The following is a 23250-nucleotide window of genomic DNA, read 5'->3' on the forward strand; positions in this document are numbered from 1 at the left end:
GAGGCACTGAGTTTGAAGGTAGGCACTGAAATACATCCACAGGTACACCTCCAATTGACTCAAATGATGTCAATTAGCCTATCAGAAGCTTCTAAAGCCATGACATTTTCTGGGATTTTCCAAGCTGTTTAAAGGCACAGTCAATTTAGTGTATGTAAACTTCTGACCCACTGGAATTGTGAAATAATCTGTAAACAATTGTCCTAACCGACTTGCCAAAACTAGTTAGTTAACAAGAAATTTGTGGAGTGGTTGAAAAACGAGTTTTAATGACTCCAACCTAAGTGTATTTAAACTTCCGACTTCAACTGTATGTGCCTCAATAATAGTGGTAAAGTAATAATCGCGCATGTCAAAGAAATGCTAAAGAGTCCTAAAATTGGTTTAAATGTAGATTGAAGAGATTTGGGGTTAAACTCATATTGACATTTTTGGAAACTTTCAGTAAAATAGACATGTGTTTCTCCACTGTAATTTGACATTGTTTATGAACATACTTTTGTATGTAGAGACCTATTAAAATTAGTGGATTAAGCTATTTCAGGGGTGTAGAGAGCAGCGCTGGGGTCTTGAGGTTGCTAGTGGAGGGACCACCCTGCAGAGGATGTATGGGAGTGGGCTAGCGAGGGTGTATAAAATCAAGCACACAGCCATGCAATATCCATAGACAAACATTGGTAGTAGAATGGCCTTACTGAAGATCTCTGTGACTTTCAACATGGCACCGTCATAGGATACCACCTTTTTAACAAGTCCGTCAAATGTCTTCCCTGCTAGAGCTGCCCCATTCAACTGTAAGTGCTGTTATTGTGAAGTGGAAAAGTATAGGAGCAACAACGGCTCAGCCGTGAAGTAGTAGGCTACACAAGCTCACAGAACCAGACCGTTGAGTGCTGAAGCCTGTACAAATAGTCTGTCCTCGGTTGCAACATTCACTACCGAGTTCCAAACTGCCTCTGGAAGCAACGTCAGCACAATAACTGTTAGTCGGGAGCTGAATGAAATGGGTTTTCATGGCTGAGCAGCCGCACACAAGCCTAAGATCACCATGCGCAATGCCAAGCGTCGGCTGGAGTGGCGTAAAGCTCGCCGCCATTGTAGTCTGGAGCAGTGGAAACGCGTTCTCTGGTATGATGCTTCACCATCGCAGTCTGATGGACGAATCTGGATTTGGTGGATGCCAGGAGAACACTACCTGCCCGACTGCCTAGTGCCAACAGTAATGTTTGGTGGAGGGAGAATAATAGTCTGGGGCTGTTTTTCATGGTTCGGGCTAGTCCCCCTTAGTTCCAGTGAAGGGAAATCTTAACGCTACGGCATATGACATTCTAGAGCAGGGGTGGGCTACTCCAGTCCTCAGAGGCCTGATAGGGGTCGAGAAAAAGTGTGACACCAAACAAACACAGAAGATGAATCAAATTGCATTCCAAACTGAATATCACGATTAGGTGATTATTGGAGTCAGGTGTGTTAGCTGAGGCTGGGGCAAAACTGTGACACCAATCAGGCCGTTGAGGACTGGAATTGCCTCCCCTGTTCTAGACAATTCTGTGCTTCTAACTTTGTGGCAACAGTTTGGGGAATGCCCTTTCCTGTTTCAGCATGATAATGCCCCCGTGCACAAAGCGAGGTCCATATGGATTTTTTGTTGTTATGAGATCAGTGTGGAAGAACTTGACTGGCCTGCACAGAGCCCTGACCTCAACCCCATCGAACACCTTTGGGATGAATTGGAACGCCGACTGCGAGCCAGGCCTAATCGCCCGATCTCACTAACGCTCTTGTGCTGAATGGAAGCAAGTCCCCACAGCAATGTTCCAACATCTAGTACAAAGCCTTCCCGGAAGAGTGGAGGCTGTTCTAGCAGCAAAGGGGGGGACCAACTTCATATTAATGCCCATGATTTTGGAATGAGATGTTCGAGCAGGTGTACACATACCTTTGGTCATATAGTGTATCATAGTTTAATGTAATCAAACTATGATAATCCAAATGATAGTCCAAAGCAACGATAATGTACTGTACGTGTATAATTATTTTGTTTCACCTTGATCTGTTTGAAACATAACTCATTTTTGGGTGGTGATATGACATGCTGTATTCCCCATGTATATTTGTAAAAGTAGCTGCATCAATTTTGTATCTGGAATAATAAAACACTCATGTTCAGATATGTCTGAAGTGTATTTTGTTTCTGATTGTTTTGCTTGAAGTGGTCAAAAGATTAATTGTCGGCATATCATTGTGATGTTATCTGCACAGGAAGCTGAACCAACTAAGTCACAGTAGAGATAATGGATTGAGAGCATGTTTTGCAGAGACAAACACAGAGCACATTACATGCAAATTACTCTCATTGAGGAAAATAAGTCTCCTATAATATTTATTCAGATCTTTGTAGAATATCCCCAATTTTAGCACCTGTAGGTATAATTGTATTTTATATTACTTGATAAAATATTGAATTTGGCCTTTACTACTATTTTACACGTTGAATAACACTTTCATAAATGGCAAAACAGACAAGTCAAATAAATGATAAGGAATAAGGTTTCGAAGTGTTTACTATATCTAGGAGATGTAAGAAAGGTCAGGATATATATATATACTGCTCCAAAAAATAAAGGGAACACTTAAACAACACAATGTAACTCCAAGTCAATCACACTTCTGTGAAATCAAACTGTCCACTTAGGAAGCAACACTGATTGACAATACATTTCACATGCTGTTGTGCAAATGGAATAGACAACAGGTGGAAATTATAGGCAATTAGCAAGACACCCCCAATAAAGGAGTGGTTCTGCAGGTGGGAACCACAGACCACTTCTCAGTTCCTATGCTTCCTGGCTGATGTTTTGGTCACTTTTGAATGCTGGCGGTGCTTTCACTCTAGTGGTAGCATGAGACGGAGTCTACAACCCACACAAGTGGCTCAGGTAGTGCAGCTCATCCAGGATGACACATCAATGTGAGCTGTGGCAAGAAGGTTTGCTGTGTCTGTCAGCGTAGTGTCCAGAGCATGGAGGCGCTACCAGGAGACAAGCCAGTACATCAGGAGACGTGGAGGAGGCCGTAGGAGGGCAACAACCCAGCAGCAGGACCGCTACCTCCGCCTTTGTGCAAGGAGGAGCAGGAGAAGCACTGCCAGAGACCTGCAAAATGACCTCCAGCAGGCCACAAATGTGCATGTGTCTGCTCAAACGGTCAGAAACAGACTCCATGAGGGTGATATGAGGGCCCGACGTCCACAGGTGGGGGTTGTGCTTACAGCCCAACACTGTGCAGGACGTTTGGCATTTGCAAGAGAACACCAAGATTGGCAAATTCGCCACTGGCGCCCTGTGCTCTTCACAGATGAAAGCAGGTTCACACTGAGCACGTGACAGACGTGACAGAGTCTGGAGACGCCGTGGAAAACGTTCTGCTGCCTGCAACATCCTCCAGCATGACCGGTTTGGGGGTGGGTCAGTCATGGTGTAGGGTGGCATTTCTTTGGGGGGGCCGCACAGCCCTCCATGTGCTCGCCAGAGGTAGCCTGACTGTCATTAGGTACCGAGATGAGATCCTCAGACCCCTTGTGAGACCATATGCTGGTGCGGTTGGCCCTGGGTTCCTCCTAATGCAAGACAATGCTAGACCTCATGTGGCTGGAGTGTGTCAGCAGTTCCTGCAAGAGGAAGGCATTGATGCTATGGACTGGCCCGCCCGTTCCCCAGACCTGAATCCAATTGAGCACATCTGGGACATCATGTCTCGCTCCATCCACCAATGCCAAGTTGCACCACAGACTGTCCAGGAGTTGGCGGATGCTTTAGTCCAGGTCTGGGAGGAGATCCCTCAGGAGACCATCCGCCACCTCATCAGGAGCATGCCCAGGCGTTGTAGGGAGGTCATACAGGCACGTGGAGGCCACACACATACTGAGCCTCATTTTGACTTGTTTTAAGGACATTACATCAAAGTTGGATCAGCCTGTTGTGTGGTTTTCCACTTTAATTTTGAGTGTGACTCCAAATCCAGACCTCCATGGGTTGATAAATTGGATTTCCATTGATTATTTTTGTGTAATTTTGTTGTCAGCACATTCAACTATGTAAAGAAAAAAGTATTTGATAAGATTATTTCTTTCATTCAGATCTAGGATGTGTTTATTTATCCCTTTATTTTTTTATATATATATATATATATATATATTTAACCCCTTTTTTTGTGGGGGGTGCAAAAATACTTCCATTCATTTTTGGTACTGGTACTGGGTTACCTTCATACTAGTCCCGTGACACCTGTGGGGGTCATAGAGCAAAACGGAGAACACCATCTTGTTTGTGAGAGTGGTATAGTAGTTTGGATGCTACAGACGTTTTCGTGAGAAGACCGATTTTCGAGATGTCTCTAAAAGGCGCTGCATGGTCTGACGTCTGCGTTGGCCGTGCAGTATTTACGGTGATATGGCCTCTGCAAGAGTCAGGGCATTCATACGTATTGTGCTTAGAGCTGTTGTGGAGGAAGTTCTCAAGGAAGTGAGTGGGCCTCCTGCCCTCACCTACCTTCAACCAATCATGTCAGTATGGAGCCCTCCGCATTGTTACAAAATTTGAGAGGCGCACAGCGATGCGGTACGGAGGTCAATTTGGCCTCTGGATGCCTCCGGGGGCTCCGACCACATTTACAGATCAAGCTTAAATTGTCTTTTAGTCTGACAAACAATGCTGTAGCTCTGCCTTTTTCCACTGCAGATGCGCAAGGCCGACATAGGCGGTTGTGACAGACATTTTGTATTATGTTAATTAGATTTAATGATTAAATAAAAAATCTTCTGTTTTGAAACTCTGATCTTCTGACATAATCTGCTGCTACCTTTGGCTTGTCCCTCTTAAATATCTGTTTTTATAACATGTTTGCTTGGTGTTGTCTGTTTATCCTGGAAGGGTTTATGAAATGTTATTTTCTGGCCTTGATGTGGACCCTCTGCTTTTACAGGCAAAGAATTTTACACCAAGGTTTCTGTGCCAATGCACCACACTGTTGACATAAGAGTGTAAAAGCACCAGCAAATCAGCTCCAAGTGATTTTAATTTGAGAAATCTGTTCCAAATTATTCCCACACAGAGAGACATACAGTAGGCTATGTGATCGTATACAAATGTAAGCAAGGTTTGAAATGATTATGTTTTAGTCAAATATAGTGCTGAGCGATTAACCAACATTTTTGGGGGGTTATTAAACAACTAATTGACCAACATCGGTTCAATTACTTGAATTCCATTTAGGTCGGGTTTTGTGAGCCCAACGCGCCGTTTCTCTAGAGAGAAATCAAATCATTCAAAAGAGAAATCAACTCTAGAGCTATGTGGGACGTTGGGCTGAAGGGAGTTGTAGTTTTCATTAAACAAATATTCAACCTAGTTCAGCACAGAAATGTGGTAATTAACTACAATGACCATAATCCACTGCTCCATTTCCCCCGGCTCGGCTACGTGTCAGAGGAAAAGGCGAGGCTAAAGGTTTCTCTCTCTACAACATCTGTCCAAGATAATCCCAATTCGTCTCTATTGTTTTATTTTGGGTCTAAACTTGTTGCCTGCCTTCCTGCCAACGACTCCCATACAGCCCCTCAGTGGAGGTGTCATAATACCCATAAAACCTAGTGGTCAAACAGGGAAATTGTTCCAAATTGTTTTTCCACCATTCATTTTTCCCATAGGGGATTTTTAGAAACTCTTCAAATAAGGGCTGTGCTTTATGTAGGCAGAGCCCCACTTGTTTTGAGCCTCACATATTTTAGCAAGGCTTGCCTGTTTTACATGTTATTTTGGCATTAACACGTGTCACAAATCACTTTGCAAACAATGTAAAATATATATATATATATCATTGAGTTAATAAAGCTGCAAGGCAGCTCCAAAAGGCAGCTCCAAAATGCAGGTGTTTCAGCCTAGCTCAGTGCTTTCTGTGGTGGTGGGGCAAGCCAGAAGAAAATACAGAGCATTGTGCTGTGATTGGCTCAGTGTTCTGTCACTCATGGAGACAATACATCACTGCCAAGTCTAAGGGTAGTGCTCGAACATTCAAGCCCGTTGAGTGCTGCCATAGAGATATATTAGAAGTGCCCATCCAAGAAGGCTCAAGGTCATTGGCCACAGATGACAACAAATCATGTTATATGTATAGTAGCTTTGATTGGACTGATCATGTTAACATCATACTTTCAAAATCTTAGCTAGCAGTCATCATCATCAATCAAGTTGACAATCTACTGGCAAATCCTTTTTAATCCTTGTCATATGAAGAGAAATAATGAAGAGAAATTATAGATGTATCGGTGCTCATTGGCCATTGGCTCATCGGCCAAGTTGGAAATTGCAAATTCAACAATGAGTGGTTTGGAAGGAATCAGTGGCTAACTGTAAGCATTGCAAAGCAATCATTAGCCTGCTATTCAGTAGAGTGGCTGTGTGTTCCCAAGATTAAGGTTCTCTTTTCCAAGTTTAAAATGATAAACATTCAACATTGGCCATGCTGTCAATGAAGCATGATTGCTCGAAACAACTGTTAACTCTGAACTGCAAAATCTGACTTTAGTGAGTTCAAGACAACTGGGAATGTTTTGAACTTTTATCCAACTCGGAATTGTGAACTCGGGCCTCTTTGTAGAGCTACGACCTGAAGATCACTGACGTAATCATGATTCAACCTTTTTCTTCCAGTTCCCAGTTGTCTTGAAAGCACCATAAATCCAGAGAATGCTAGACTTTGATGACAAAGTTTGCCCACAAACGACCGCCACGCCACCTTCCTGTTCAAGTGGGCACAGCACAACAAGGTGAGTCCAAAAATGTATTGTATTCTGCTGCATAAATTATGTATTATGCCAGGGAGATATGTGTACTGTAGCTAAGAAAGTAATACTAAGTGTATGTTGTGTTTTAAGTTGTTAGTAGCCCATGTGCCTCACCTTAATTATTTGGTATATTTTCACCTCTTAATTTCGCCTAATGTTCTGACTTGGTGGTGCACACGTAGCCTATAACCTATTTTTGAGAAATGTAATCATCTAATATTGTAAGAGCTTTCATTGGCTGCTTATATGCCACCTTTATTTATCCTATGATTCTGACATGGAGTACAGGAATAACACTGTAAGAACGGCACATGTTCTGAATTCTATCGCTATACATTTCAAAAGTGATGAACAAATAGTTATATTGACTACGTCCGTCCTATCTCGCTCATTAATGTCTTAATTGAAATTACAGATTGCCTCTAATCCGCTTGTCGTCCCCTTATGCCAGTTTGTACATCTCAATTGTCAGTAGAAACCACATTTTTTTAAGCAAGTCAGCCATATCAGTTATGTTTTTTTAAAAGGCATTAAATGAGGCTGAATGAACAGTTTCGATGCCAGACAAGGCTCCGCTGATAGCCAGGTGTAGCAGTGGTAAGATGTTGGGACTGCTGTTGGGACTCTGCTATTGGGACAGCTGTATGTAGGCCCTAACAGTTTGTGGGCATCGTTTGCCACCGTTATAGTGCAATTAATTTAGTGTTGTGGCTTTGCTGGCATGCATCCCACATTATTATTTTTTTGCTCCACCAAGATTTACATGCTAAAATCGCCACTGGTAAGTCCATACAAAGCTCAGACCTTGGTTAGAAAATACATAATAAAAACTATAGATTGACTCCCAATGATGTACAGTGGCTTGCGAAAGTATTCACCCCCCTTGGCATTGACCCCCCTTGGTATCTAGCCACTGGGATTTTTGCCCATTCTTCAAGGCAAAACTGCTCCAGCTCCTTCAAGTTGGATAGGTTCCGCTGGTGTACAGCATGTCATACCACAGATTCTCAATTGGATTGAGGTCTGGGCTTTGACTAGGCCATTCCAAGACATTTAAATGTTTCCCCTTAAATCACTTGAGTGTTGCTTTCAGCAATATGCTTAGGGTCATTGTCCTGCTGGAAGGTGAACCTCTGTCCCAGTCTCAAATCTCTGGAAGACAAACAGGTTTCCCTCAAGAATTTCCCTGTATTTAGCACCATCCATTATTCCTTCAATTCTGACCAGTTTCCCAGTCCCTGCCGATGAAAAACATTCCCACAGCATGATGCTGCCATCACCATGCTTCACTGTGGGGATGGTGTTCTCGGGATGATGAGAGGTGTTGGGTTTGCGCCAGACATAGCGTTTTTCTTGATGGACAAAGTACCTTCATCTGACCAGAGTACCTTCTTCCATATGTTTGGGGAGTCTCCCACATGCCTTTTGGCCGAACACCAAACGTGCTTGCTTATTTGTTTCTTTAAGCAATGGCTTTTTTTCTGGCTATTCTTCCATAAAGCCCAGCTCTGTGGAGTGTACGGCTTAAAGTGGTCCTATGGACAGATACTCCAATCTCCACTGTGGAGCTTTTCAGCTCTTTCAGGGTTATCGTTGGTCTCTTTGTTGCCTCTCTGATTAATGCCCTCCTTGCCTGGTCCGTGAGTTTTGGTGGAAGGCCCTCTCTTGGCAGGTTTGTTGTGGTGCCATATTCCTTCCATTTTTTAATAATGGATTTAATGGTGCTCTGTGGGATGTTCAAAGTTTTGTATATTTTTTTATAACCCAACCCTGATCTGTACTTCTCCACAGCTTTGTCCCTGACCTGTTTGGAGAGCTCCTTGGTCTTCATGGTGCCGCTTGCTTGGTGGTGCCCCTTGCTTAGTGGTGTTGCAGACCCTGGGGCCTTTCAGAACAGGTGTATATATACTGAGATCATGTGACACTTAAATAAAGTCCACCTGTGTGCAATATAACTAATTATGTGACTTCTGAAGGTAATTGGTTGCACCAGATCTTTTTAGGGACTTCATAACAAAGGGGGTGAATACATGTAACACACGCACCACTTTTCCGTTTTTAATTGTTTAGAATTTTTTTAAACAAGTAATTTTTTTTCATTTCACTTGACCAATTTTGACTACTTTGTGTATGTCCATTACATGAAATTCAAATAAAAATCAATTTAAATTACAGGTTGTAATGCAACAAAATAGGGAAAACGCCAAGGGGGATGAGTACTTTTGCATGGCACTGTATTCGGCCCAGGAGCTTTCCTGCTCAGGTACACCTACATGAATATGAAGACTACAGTAAAGGGAGATGGATCATTTATTTTCCATAAGTCTTTTAGATTTAGCTCCAGTCACACTTCTGTTTTTGGGTAAAGATTATATGAGCAGGTCATTATGAACAACTTTAGCATTTTAGCTAATTAGCTACTATGCAACTACATAGCATGTTAGCTAACCCATCTCCTAACCCTTTCACCTAATTCCCAACCCTAAACTTAACCCCTAGCCTAGCTAACGGTAGCGTTAGTCACCTAGCCACCTTGTTAACTTTAGCCACAACAAATTGGAATTTGTTACATATCATACATTTTTGCAAATTTCAGAACAGATTGTACAAATTGAAATTCGTTACATATTGTAAGAATTGCAATCTGTAACATATCATACGAAATGGATGATGGTCATAAACAAATGAATATATACCATATGAAACATAACATATCATACCAATTGAAGTGCCCCGGCTTTCCAGAGCCCTATATTCTCCTTTAACTGTGTGTTTTCTCCTTTCTAACCTCTAACCGTGTCTCTGTGTGCAGTATCCTGTGAGGCCCAGAAAGTCAGTGCTCAGATGGAGTGCGGTAGCAATGCTGGCCTGGTGGCATGGGAACAATGAGAGCTCAGGCGGCTCCCGAGTGGCGCAGCGGTCTAAGACACTGCATATCGGTGCAAGAGGCGTCACTACAGACCTGGTTTGATTCCAGGCTGTATCACAACCGGCCGTGATTGGGAGTCCCATAGGGCGTCGCCCGGGTTAGGGCTTGGCCGGGGTAGGCCGTCATTGTAATTAAGAATTTGTTCTTAACTGACTTACCTAGTTAAATAAAATATTTAATAAAAAAATGTCTTCCTACCTGGTGCGTGCAGTTGGCCCAGACTGCCACTGGACCCATTGTGACAGCAACTCCACCAGCTGCAGTATACCCAGCATGCACTGTGGTCAGCACCACAACCTGACAGTCACAGCCCAGGTGTTCGTAATGTTTTGTACACAGTGTATAGTTAGTCTGCAATGTGGCTGTTGCTGGGCAGTGACGTTGAGCTCTTAGCTGTTGGTAGCCTGCAGTAATGTTGTTTGACCACCGGGTGGTAGTGGAGACTTACAGTAGATGAGTCACTCAGTGTGGTGATTGTTGGGGCACTGAGTTCACAGACACTCAGACAGACAGACAGACTCCTCATGTTCTCCCTTTGTGACAACAACAACAGACAGAACACACCTGTCTGCCTTTGATGGTCACCTAGATGCTGAGCACAGATGTCAATATAAGGCCTTGATCCATGAGGTGAATATGTTGATTCAGAACCGTAATATATTTCCCAATAGATCGATCGAAGTAATTTAATATTTTTCCAAATTTCATGTGCTGTGTTAGTCTGTGTTTACATCAATCAGCTTGAGAATGTATAGCCTACAGCTATCTGCGTGTATGGTTTATCTGTACATGTTTATACATGGTTTAAGGTATATCTGACGGAAGGAACAGGTTTGAGGATGTCTCTGTAAAGTAATTTTTGCCATGTAATGTCGTAGAGTTGTTTTTGTTATGGTAGGTGACTTAACTAAGTCATCATCCAGCTGGAACTCCAGGTCTTTGCTGATCCTGTCGCAGCCCTTACGAGTTTGTAAAACACACTCAAGCACTCAGGTGTGCGCACACACACACACACACACACACTTGTGGTGCATGACAGTACAGAAGCCTGGAACTGTATCATCGTATCACATGATGCTTGAACCAACAGATCCCGTGAGATATTATGTTTGTTGGCATCTCATTTCATTTAGATTATCTTTTTGTAATAAACCTATCCCCTGGAGGTGCGTGAAATTGGCTGAGGCTTTTGAGTTACACACACACATCCTGTATATTCTCCCCTCCTGTATATTCTCCCCTCAAACACCATACACATCTTATCTGTAAATATGAAACTAGTTGTGTAACTGGGTTGTACCGGAATTACAACGCAGACACGAGGAGTATTTGCATAGTAATTTGAGTATTGTCACAACATTGTTTTCTAGACCAGAGTAACTGAGGTACTGTCTACTCAGCAGGAGTATAAGATGGGTTGCATTTGTTTAGAAGGGTGTCCAAAATGTTATCCTTGTCTCTAGTGTATATTATGGGGTAAAGGGCCACGGAAAACTCTTCATATCGTTCACCTGCCCATAAAACCCCTCCCTCCCTCCCTCCCTCTTCCTCACCTCAGTGCAGACCATCTGTGAAAGTGTGTGATTGTGTCTGGAGTGCTGTGGTAGCTGGATGGGTCCTGAACAAACATTGTCTTTTTGCCCACACCTGCCGCCTATATATTGTATGCAAACGGTTTTGCTTTTCTCTGTGGCCGGAGGAGGAAGCAGTGTTTGTGTGTGTACAAGCACAGTGTGACAGGTATCAGACACCACAGGTTGTAAAGGTGGTTAACTGTAATACTGAATAAACAGGAAGAATTGAATGGCTCTGCTTTTGCACTTCCAAGTCTTTACCTCCCTCTTCAATGTGTCTGCTCTTGTTTTCCACTTTTGCGCCCGAGGCAAGTAGGCAAACACGCACGCACTCACACACACACACACACACACACACACACACACACACACACACACACACACACACACACACACACACACACACACACACACACACACACCCTGAGGTGAATCTCTTCTGTTTACCCAACCAGCTCTAGTGTGTAGGGGGAGGTATGAGGTTGTTAGGACAGACAATATTTAAATATTCTGTTTGGATGCTCAAATATTGAACTTTACTCTACTTTTATAGACTGCAATGGTTAATGAGAGATTTTGTTTTGGGCATATTTGGATCTGCTTACATGAGAGAAATCACACAGACTGAGTGATGAGGAAATGTTTAGGAACCGAGGAACTGTTTACTTCCCATATTGCCAAATTAGATTCTGTGAGGGAATGCAATTTGGAAAGTGATATCATTGTAATGTATAGGGTGTTGGCATTAAAGAAACGTACATTACATACACTGAGTGTACAAAACATTAAGAACACCTGCTCTTTCCATGACACAGACCAGGTGAATCCAGGTAAATGCTATGATCCCTTACTGATGTCACCAGTTAAATCCACTTCAATCAGTGTAGATCAGGGTTAGGCAACCCTAGTCAAGTTTTTAACCGACCTAGAAGACCAGGTGTGTTGAATTTAGGCAATCACTGAACTGATCAATTAGCTCAGTTGGTCAGGTGTGCTGCCTAGTTGGAACACAATCCTGCAGTATCTGTGGCACTCCAGGAACAGGGTTGCCTACCGCTGGTGTAGATCAAGGGGAGGAGACAGGTTAAAGAAATGTTTTCAAGCCTTGAGACATGGATTGTGGATGTGTGACATTTACAGGGTGAATGGGCAAGAAAAAAGATTCAAGTGCCTTTGAACGGGGTATGGTAGTAGGTGCCAGGGACACTGGTTTGGTGTCAAGAACTGCAACACTGCTGGGTTGTTCACACTCAACAGTTTCCTGTGTGTATCAAGAATGGCCCACATCCAGCTAACTTGACACAACTGTGGGGAGCGTTGGAGTCAACATGGACCAGCATCCCCCTTGGAACGCTTTCGACACCTTGTAGAGTTCATGCCCAGACAAGTTTTTAGGCTGTTCTCAGGGCAAAAGGGTGTGCAACTCAATATTAGGAAGGTGTTTGTAATGTTTTGTGCACTCAGTGTATATGAGATAGAGTAACAACTGACTGCAATATGAGTGGTATTACAGTGCAGTGCAGATGCAGAATAAAATGCTCTTATGTTACAATAAGGCCCTTTTGACTGAGGTGAACTAATCATAAAGGCCATGTGATGCCAGAGAAATATAATTCACATTCAACAAAAGAGCAGGGATAGATGCTCTATAGAACATGGTGAAAAGGAAATGTATTGAATAGAATTACTGTGAAAATATACAAAACTGTTCAAAAGTTTGGGGTCACTTAGAAATGTCCTTGTTTTTTAAAGAAAAACACATTGTTTGTCCATTAAAATAACATCAAATTGATCAGAAATACAGTGTAGACATTGTTAATGTTGTAAATGACTATTGTAGCTGGAAACGGCTGATTTTTTTAAATGGAATATCTACATAGGCATACAGTACAGAGGCCCATTATCAGCAACCATCACTCCTGTTTTCCAATGGCACGTTGTGTTAGCTAATCCAAGTTTATCGTTTTAAAAGGCTAATTGATCATTAGAAAACCCTTTTGCAATTATGTTAGCACAGCTGAAAACTGTTGTCCTGATTAAAGACGCTGGAGCATCAGCATTTGTGGGTTCAATTACAGGCTCAAAATGGCAAGAAACAAAGAACTTTCTTCTGAAACTCGTCAGTCTATTCTTGTTCTGAGAAATGAAGGCAATTCCATGTGAGAAATTGCCAAGAAACTGAAGATCTCGTACAACGCTGTGTACTACTCCCTTCACAGAACAGCGCAAATGGTCTCTAACCAGAATAGAAAGAGGAGTGGGAGGCTCCGGTGCACAACTGAGCAAGAGGACAAGTACATTAGCGTGTCTAGTTTGAGAAACAGACGCCGCACAGTCAACTGGCAGCTTCATTAAATAGTGCCTGCAAAACAGCAGTCTCAACGTCAACAGTGAAGAGGCGACTCTGGGATGCATTAACAATGTCTACACTGTATTTCTGATCAGTTTGATGTTATTTAATGGACAAAAATGTGCTTTCTTTCAAAAACAAGGACATTTCTAAGTGACCCCAAACTTTTGAACGGTAGTGTATATACTCAGAGACTTGTCCCGAAGCCACTCCTGCATTGTCTTGACTGTGTGCTTTGGGTTGTTGTCCTGTTGGAAGGTGAACTTTCACCCCAGTCTGAGGTCCTGAGTGCTCTGGAGCAGGTTTTAATCAAGGATCGCTCTGTACTTTACTGCATTCATCTTTCCGTTGATCCTGACTAGTCTCCCAGTCCCTGCCGCTGAAAAACATCCCAACTGCATGATTCTGCCACCACCTTGCTTAACAGTAGGGATGGTGCCAGATTTCCCCCAGACGTGATGCTTGGCATTCAGGCCAAAGAGTTCAATTTCAGTTTCATCAGACCAGAGAATCTTGTTTCTCATGGTTAGAGTCCTTTAGGTGCCTTTTAGCAAACTCATAGGGGGCTGTTATGTGCCTTTTACTGAGGAGTGGCTTCCGTCTGGCCACACTACCATAAAGACCTGAAGACCTGAACTCTGGAGCTCTGTCAGAGTGACTATCGGGTTCTTGGTCACCTCCCTGACCAAGGCCCTTCTCCCCCGATTGCTCAGTTTGGCCGGGCGGCCAGCTCTAGAGACTTGGTGTTTTCAAACTGCTTCAATTTAAGAATGTCACTGTGTTCTTGGGGACCTTAAATGCTGCAGAAATGTTTTGGTACCCTTCCTCAGATCTGTGCCTCGACACAATCCTGTCTCGGAGCTCTACGGACAATTCCTTCGACCTCATGGTTTTTGCTCTGACATGCACTGTCAAATGTGGGACCTTATATAGAGAGGTGTGTGCCTTTCCAAATCATGTCCAATCAATTAAATTTACCACAGAATGATCAATGGAAACAGGATGCACCTGAGCTCAATTTTTATTTGTAATAAATTTGCTAACATTTCTAAAAAACAGTTTTCACCTTGTTATTATGGGCTATTGTGAGTAGATTGATGAAGATTTTATTTTATTTAATCCATTTTAGAATAAGGCTGTAATGTAACAAAATGTGGAAAAAGGGAAGGGGTCTGAATACTTTCCGAATGCATTGTACATACTTCCATGTACATACTTCCACTGTCATATATTTCTTCCCACAGTCCAGGGCCTCAGCGGCCCGCTCAGACAATACCCAGCAGTCAGACGTACGTATAGCAGTAAATAATGTACATGTCCTATTTCTGGCAGCTAGAAGAACTGTGACATTGCCACATTGTAAAGACAGCTGTGGCCGGAAGAAATAGGGAACCATTTTAATGATGGCAACAAGATAAACACATTTACAAACTTTAGTACTGTGATGTTGATGGTGGGACAGCATGACTAACCTAGTTCTTCAGCAGCAATGACTGCTGTTATATACAGGATAATTTGGGGCCTTCATGGGCCTGTCTTAGTTGAGTCATGGGGCATGGATAGGAAACTGATCCCCACAAAGAGCACCTTGCTTTGGGACACAGCCTGGACATACAGCCTGCTCACTGACATTTCAGTCATTGCGTATGACATGAAAAGAGTTTGCAAAAAAGTCTGCTGATATTCAGTGGTGTTGGAAGCAATGGGATAGAACCCAACAACAATACCAGGGTTGACAGCAGTGGTGAAATATTTATCACTGCTTCCATTTCACATGCTCTAATTAACTGTTCATCTGACATAGAGAGCTGGAGGTTGGCGACATTCACCACGTTACTGTGTTGCCTACAGCACAGGCCTCAGAGAAAGATGGAGGGTGTTTTCATAGATTTATAAAGAAGGTTTGTCCAGCTTTTGTTGGTTAAGTCAATGTTTTGAGAGGATGTATTGATTCAGTACAATTCAGCCGTTTAGCTGATCTACCACTGTAAACATTGTCTGCACTAAAGCTACAAAACGTCCTTTTTAGGAATTACAGGCTATTTGTCATTGTTAAAGACTAATGAGTTAACTGACCGAAAGCCTTATCTAACAAACTGACAGACAGCAGAAAGAAGAGAGAGCCCTTGCAAGCACATAAACACATTTTGGCTACACCTTACAGTAATATAGTAAACAGTTTATTTATCCATCATAAACATGAATAAATCCAAAAGGTGACACTGATCTCCACTTCAATCCCTCTCCCACCAATACAATTTGATTAACAGACCCAGGGTCAAATAAAGATTGTGTACTTGCATGGATGTGGTTTTATGAAGACTACAGGAAAACAACAATGCTCAAAAAGTCATTATTATGAGTTTAGCAGCAGGGTACACGAATTCAGCATGTTTGGATTAATTTCTGATGGGGAGCTCTTCACTATTATTCTCTCCATCCACTCCCCCCTGCACCTGCAGCGTCTTTCTCTCGGTCTATCTGTCTCTCAAACACTGACTGATTCTGCTTCCTGTGTTGGTGAGGCTTTAGAGTGGAGTGAGTGGGAGAGCGAGAACGAGAGATAAAGCTCTTAAATTGAATTGAGAGCGAGAGAGGGGCAGGGCGGAGAATTGAGAGGAGCAAGCTCACTGCCAACCGTGGTAGCGCAATATGGAGTAATCGCGTCCGCTCGACAACGACGGGAGTAGTTTACAAAGAAAAACCCGCTTTTGATCGACATTACATTAGTAAGGAATAAGATAACAATTTCAATTATGAGATTACGGCATTGCATATAGACAATTGACTTGAAGAGACTAAAATAGACGTTGCAATTTCTATTTATTATTGAAAAATGGCGAACGAGTCTCCAGCTAAAAGTCTAGTGGACATAGACCTTGCCGCTTTGCGGGTGAGTGTAATGCATGTTATGCGGATTTGTGTTATTTGCTGTTCAAATCCTTGTATTGCAATTTTATTGACGCCACCATGGGATAAACCCTGGTAAAATGTGTCACAAATAGTATGTGTTGTTCTTGTTGTGGATACCGTTAGATGGCTGAGTTCCTATCATTCTTTTGTTTGTAATGCTCTGGGATATGAGGCAATTCGGTCGAAACCACCTGATTTAACGGGTTGTAACGTGGCCCATACTAAACCATCCCTCTCTCACAAACAGTTATTTGGTAAATGTTAACCATTTGATCATTTAATTTTATAGGACCCAGCTGGTATTTTCGAACTGGTGGAAGTGGTCGGCAATGGTACCTATGGACAAGTATACAAGGTTTGTTTGGATTTTCATATTCCATATAGGCTATATACTCGAAATAGGCGGAAACTAGCTCAAACATGTATTTTTCTCCCTGCTCAAGAGAAGCTGCAATTATAGACCGTTGGACCAGTGCGGACTGGATTAGTAATGCGCTGAGATGTAAAGGCCAACCTATATAACTGTTCCTTTTATTTTCTTAACGATTTTTTCGTGTGTTTTATTGTGTTAGGACTTACCAACTGTTCGTTTATTTATCCGTCAACAACATGTAAGCCAAACCAGACCCTCATTTTCCTGCCAATGCTTAGGCTATCATACGCGCCTGACAAACTTCTCCCGTTGCGCTACTGGGTGTGCACGTTTGCGCATTCTAGTTAGGCCTACTGTATACTCAGATCCGATGCCGTGATAGGCAAATTGACATGCCACTGTAATAACAGTCGACTAGCTCAGCATGGGATTCGATGTGGAGGAGATTGCGCCTACAGTATCCAGCTACCGTCACCCCTTCCCCATGTCACTGGAGAATGGTTAGAGCAGCCTACCTACATCACATCCTGTTGTTTTGAAGCTGCTGTTACCTTGTAGAAAGAGAGAATATGTCCAGACTTGTTCAAAATAGACGACTTGCATCACCCAGTTGTCGCCTGATTTTATTGGTCACATGGATTCCAATGGAAGACTATTAGACCTGGGTCAAATATATTGTTTGAAAACTTTCAAATAGCCAATTTGATTATGATTTAGCTTGCCTGGTAGCATATGCAATGGGATAGTCTCAAAAGTGCCAACTCAAAGCCAAATAAATTGCGCTATATAGATTATGTAATTAATTACATATGTCAAATACATAAACTTATTTCACATAAAACGATCTGTAAAACTAACATTTGGACAAAAGAGTCCTCCGTGGGTGGAAACACTCCAACAAACACATGGATTCACAGTGTACACTACTACACCCTACTGTATACAATGACCGGGCTGACCAGGACTGGAAACACTCCAACAAACACATGGATTCACAGTGTACACTACTACACCCTACTGTATACAATGACCGGGCTGACCAGGACTGGAAACACTCCAACAAACACATGGATTCACAGTGTACACTACTACACCCTACTGTATACAATGACCGGGCTGACCAGGACTAGAAACACTCCAACAAACACATGGATTCACAGTGTACACTACTACACCCTACTGTATACAATGACCGGGCTGACCAGGACTAGAAACACTCCAACAAACACATGGATTCACAGTGTACACTACTACACCCTACTGTATACAATGACCGGGCTGACCAGGACTGGAAACACTCCAACAAACACATGGATTCACAGTGTACACTACTACACCCTACTGTATACAATGACCTGGCTGACCAGGACTGGATCAGTGCAGATCACACAGGGGCCTAGTGATGAACTGAGTCAGTCGATATCCAGTGATACAGTGATCCAAGCTGACCTCCATCAGCTCTACATAGCTGTTCAGCAGGGTATGATAGAAACATGTAATAATCAGAGGACAAGTCAGAGGTTCAGTGTGAGGATACACAGTGGTGTGTATTCATGGACGCCAACGGAAGCCAGGTGTCCCAAAAATATCTATCTTTTGTCTCTCATACATTTTCAAGAGGCTGAATGTATCTCACTGGAGAAAGCATCCCTCTGTCTCACTATGTTTTTTTTTAACAGGTAAGTTGACTGAGAACACATTGTCATTTACAGCAACAACTTGGGGAACAGTTACAGAGGGATGAATGAGCCAATTGTAAGCTGGGGATGATTAGGTTACCATGATGGTCAGATTGGGAATTTAGCCAGGACACCAGGGTTAACACCCCTACTCTTACAGTAAATGCCATGGGATTTTTAACAACCACAGAGTCAGTCCACCGTTTAACATCCCCCTACACAGGGCAATGGGATATTTAATTTAGACCAGAGGAAAGGGTGCCTCCTACTGGCCCTCCAACACCACTTCCAGCAGAATCTGGTCTCCCATCCAGGGACCAACCCTGCTTAGCTTCAGAAGCAAGCCATCAGTGGGATGCAGGGTGGTATGCTGCTGGCGAAGGCTAGCTGTGTAGCATATCTATCTGATGTCTGGTCAGAAAGAGTGTGACATTGTTGCCACCCGTATCATTGAATGCATGGGAAGCCAGCGAGCATTTGGCATCCCTTGATTAAAATAATAGCCAATTAGCGTTGAGCTAAACTGAGTGAGCTCAGCTGTGAATGGTCCTGGCGCACCCCAAAAAAATGATCAAGGGAAGCCAGTTTGGGTTTGGCTTCAGACCAATCACAAGCCAAATGTCATTATTGCGGAAAACAAAAATTAATTTGTTGCATTTCAATGTGTTGTTGTCCTCTGGTGGCTAGCTGGCTAAAATCGTCCCTTTTTCTAAATTAGCCATGGATGGAGATAGGGATTTGGATTTGTGATTTTACTTAATTCTCCGTACTGGCTAATGATTATAATGGCGATTCTGATCAACCGTAAATTCATACATTGTGCCCCTGGCCTGAGAGGATGGAAGATCAACATGTAGCTAGATATAGTATGCTAATGTTATCTAGCTGGCCTGGCACATCGTTGCCCATGAAAGGAAGTTAGTCTAGTGAGCAAGTATTTTAGCCAGGTAGTCTAGGACAAAAAAAACTAAAAGCGTGTACTGTATGACCGAGTGATAGACCGTTTAGGCAACATGAAAGAGGGGAATGGTATTGGCGTATCTCTACATGTAGAGTGAGTCAACATGTTTTTTCTACTTACACACACACAGAAATCAGTACCATGGACAGCCACATCATATTTCGCTTACATTGATGGGACTAAATCGTTTTTGCTATCTTTTAGTTGCCATTGTATTAGACTAAGCATAGGTGATTAGATGTTGAAATGGTGCCGGAATAGTGGAAGCAGCTCCCGTTTTCTTTGTGACTTGCGGTAACTCTCCATGGTTCTAAATCAATAGTTGATTAGTAGTCTGAAAATTTGTCAAAAACATTACTTTGCTTGACCATGCCTATGGCATGTAACTGTTTGTTACATGCAATATGTTTTGTGGACTTCACCGGACAGATGTTGCTCTCCGGTTTTGTGATGAAAGAAATGTGTGGTTGAATTTATTCTGTCACGGTTTTCTTATTGTCTCGGCCTTTAGGCCTATATATCACGGTGTCCAGGCATATGAACTAACAGGTTATAGAGCAAACAACCCAATTATCACAACACAGGTTGTAATATATGCCTTTTCTTCTGCATTGGCTTCCCCGGTGATTTTACCCACACACAGCTACTGAAGATACAGGCCCCTCCTCCCTCCAGGAATCTACAGAATGTCAACATCAAGATACAACCAAGATTTTTCTGTAGTGTGTCATTATCTTGATTCTGTCTAAAACCATCCACTCTGCATTTGGGTGTGTGCTGACAGATTGTCTTCCTTTTAGGGACTGTTGCAGATATTCTCTGTACATAAATCTAAAAACATACATTCTGTAGCAGCCATTTTCTCTTGAACAGATGATATTCTTGACTGAATCAACTTGTTTTATATGAAATAATTTCACCATGAGTAGCTAGCTACAATGTCTTCTTAGATCTGGGGACTGGCACATAAACAATTTGCTATATATAAATAACTAGGCATAAAGAAATGTTGCATCAAATCATATTGTTTAGGGACTGCCAACGTTATGAAGGCTGCCGGTGGATTAAGCCTACTCGGTCATTAAAATAGAGAGTTTCCCATATCCCACATTCATTTAGTGCCTCAGTCTTGGTGTGTGTTTGGGGTTTGCATATGTTTTGATCTACAGCTGTGTGTGTTTGTGTTAGGATCTGCATGTGTATATTCGATCTACAGCCCTTTTTGATTGGTCATCATATTCAGACGTGCTAATGCCTTTTTTTGTAGCTGTGTGGACAGCAGCTGTTGTGGTGGAGAGAGAGATTTCCCTCAGATTACACAGACCCACAAAGAAAACAAATCCAATTTTGATAAACTCCCAAATCCAGTTTTGATAAATTCCCATGTCTATTAGTTGAAATACCACAGTGTGCAATCACAGCAGGAATATTTGTGACCTGTTGCCACAAGAAAAGGGCAACCAGTGAAGCACAAACACCATTGTAAATACAAACTACACTTAGTATGCAACACATTACGAAAATGACAGACTGACCAGGTGAGTCCAGGTGAAAGCTATGATCCCTTATTGATGTCAATTGTTAAATTCACTTCAATCAGTGTAGATGAAGGGGAGGAGACAGGTTAAATAAGGATTTTTAAGCCTTGAGACAATTGAGACATGGATTGTGTGTGTGCCATTCATAGGGTGAATGGGCAAGACAAAAGATTTAAGTGCCTTTAAAAGGGGTATGGAAGTAGGTGCCAGGCACACCAGTTTGTGTCAAGAACTGCAACGCTGATGGGTTTTTCATGCTGAATAGTTTCTTGTGTGTATCAACAATGGTCCACCACCCAAAGGACATCCAGCCAACTTGACACAACTGTGGGAAGCATTGGAGTCAACATAGAGAGAGAATCTCATAATCAAAGGTGTTTTTGTTTAGAGCAGGAGTTGTAATGGGACATTCTGCATGCATGTCTCACACCCTCTAGTCCTAAAAACATCCTACCCACACTGTCAGTCAACGAGTAAGTCTAGCATTTCCCCCGTGGGGGTAAATATTTTAACCCAATTATAACCCCTGATAATAACTGTCTGGTCCACTCTACAACTGGTCAACGGTTCAGTTAATTCTAGTTAGTCTGACATGGTTATTTTCAAGGAACTTGATATTGTTTGCTTGGTCATCAGCTTTGCTGTAGAGAGCTGGTGGATGTTAGTCAGACGTGAGGAAGTATCAAAATGGCAGAAGTCATCATGTATTGATGAGAAGTTGGTGGCTTGAGCGGTGTACGGTGTATACCGGGGTATTTGGAAATAGCCACGGGATGGTTTTTCCTTACCGTCTATACCGTTGAAATGATTTCTTTGAAGTTTTTCAATACATTTGGATATTTATAGATATTTTTTTTCAACTTGTGCAATGCGTTAGGAGATAAAGTAGATTGTGTTTTTCATTTCACCTGTCACATTATTTCACATTATGAAGCTTACGTAGTTACCCAGAACAGCTGAACCAGTCAGGTGATTGTAAATAGCACAACGGGAGAAGGGTTTTAGTTTTATATTGAAAGTCAAGTGTTTTTTTGCTTCTATAGAGTGATTAGGGACATGCAACTATAGTTTTCCTTAACAGAAAATACATTAGTGCAACACGTTCAGAAAATTGATGAATTTTCATCAGATGACAACAGAAGTGTATTTGACTGCCAGCCACACAAGTAAATGAGCTTACAATGAAAAAGCAAGGTCTTTCTTCTAATGTTTAGACCTGTCATATAAAGCCAGATATATTTCCTAATGTTTTTCTTAAAGTTAATCTTGCATTTTACTGGAGAAAAATGGTCTGGCTTCACCGAGAGGAGAAAAGTAGCTAGACATCAGTCAGAGTGCTGTCAGCTGATAGAATGCCGTTCGTGAATTCTCATCTGAGTTTAGAAGTGAAACTGAAGCACAAAAATTGTCTGATGCTGAGCAGAAATTACAATAAGAAGCATTTTAGATCTGCGTTTACAAAACGCAGCAAGATATTTCTCGGCCGTCTGCTCCTCCCTCTTCTTCGAGCAGAGCATGTCCAAACTCACCAAAGTCTTCGGTTAGCTCCTCCCTATAAATGTCTAACTTTATGAGCTGGATTGCCTGTCTTTGCAATTAGTTTATTTTTGTTTGTGCTTATTTAGCTAGCAGCCTCCATGGAAATGTTCTATTACTTGTGCAAATTTTGTTAGCATTCTGGTAATAGATGCCCAGTGGTATTTTTAGCGTTTTTGGCGCCCCCTTGTGTACCAAGTCGGTAAAACAGTAAATCCCGGGGTGACAGAAGGACGGTATGACGATATGAAAATCTGGATACTACCAAACCCCACACTGTTTGATGCAATGTCAATCTGAAGTTCCATTTTGGACACAGAGAAAGATGTCGAATGAGTCTGATTGCTTATTTGAGCTGGCTCAAACGCATTAAGAAGGAAAGAAATTCCACAAATTAACTTTTAACAAGGCACACCTGTTTAATTGAAATGCATTCCAGCTGACTACCTCATTAAGCTGGTTGAGAGAATGCCAAGAGTGTGCAAAGCTGTCATCAAGGCAAAGGGTGGCTACTTTGAAGAATCTCAAATATAAAATATATATTGATTTGTTT

The 23250-nt window shown here is 42.2% G+C and overlaps 1 protein-coding gene across 13 annotated transcripts in view; it reads left to right on the top strand.

The window, feature by feature from the left end:
• Nucleotides 1-16224: 16224 nt before the first annotated feature.
• Nucleotides 16225-23250, top strand: part of LOC106582256 (mitogen-activated protein kinase kinase kinase kinase 4) — a 98079-nt gene continuing 91053 nt past the window's right edge. For all 13 annotated transcript variants that reach the window (XM_014165140.2, XM_045704713.1, XM_014165145.2 and 10 more), the window contains exons 1-2: nucleotides 16225-16590; nucleotides 16900-16965. In XM_014165140.2, coding sequence (XP_014020615.2) covers nucleotides 16534-16590; nucleotides 16900-16965 — 123 coding nt within the window. In that variant the 5' untranslated portion in view covers nucleotides 16225-16533. The remainder of the gene's footprint in view (nucleotides 16591-16899; nucleotides 16966-23250) is intronic.

Source organism: Salmo salar, chromosome ssa21 (genome assembly GCF_905237065.1).
Source record: "Salmo salar chromosome ssa21, Ssal_v3.1, whole genome shotgun sequence".
In the NCBI taxonomy this organism is placed as follows: domain Eukaryota; kingdom Metazoa; phylum Chordata; class Actinopteri; order Salmoniformes; family Salmonidae; genus Salmo; species Salmo salar.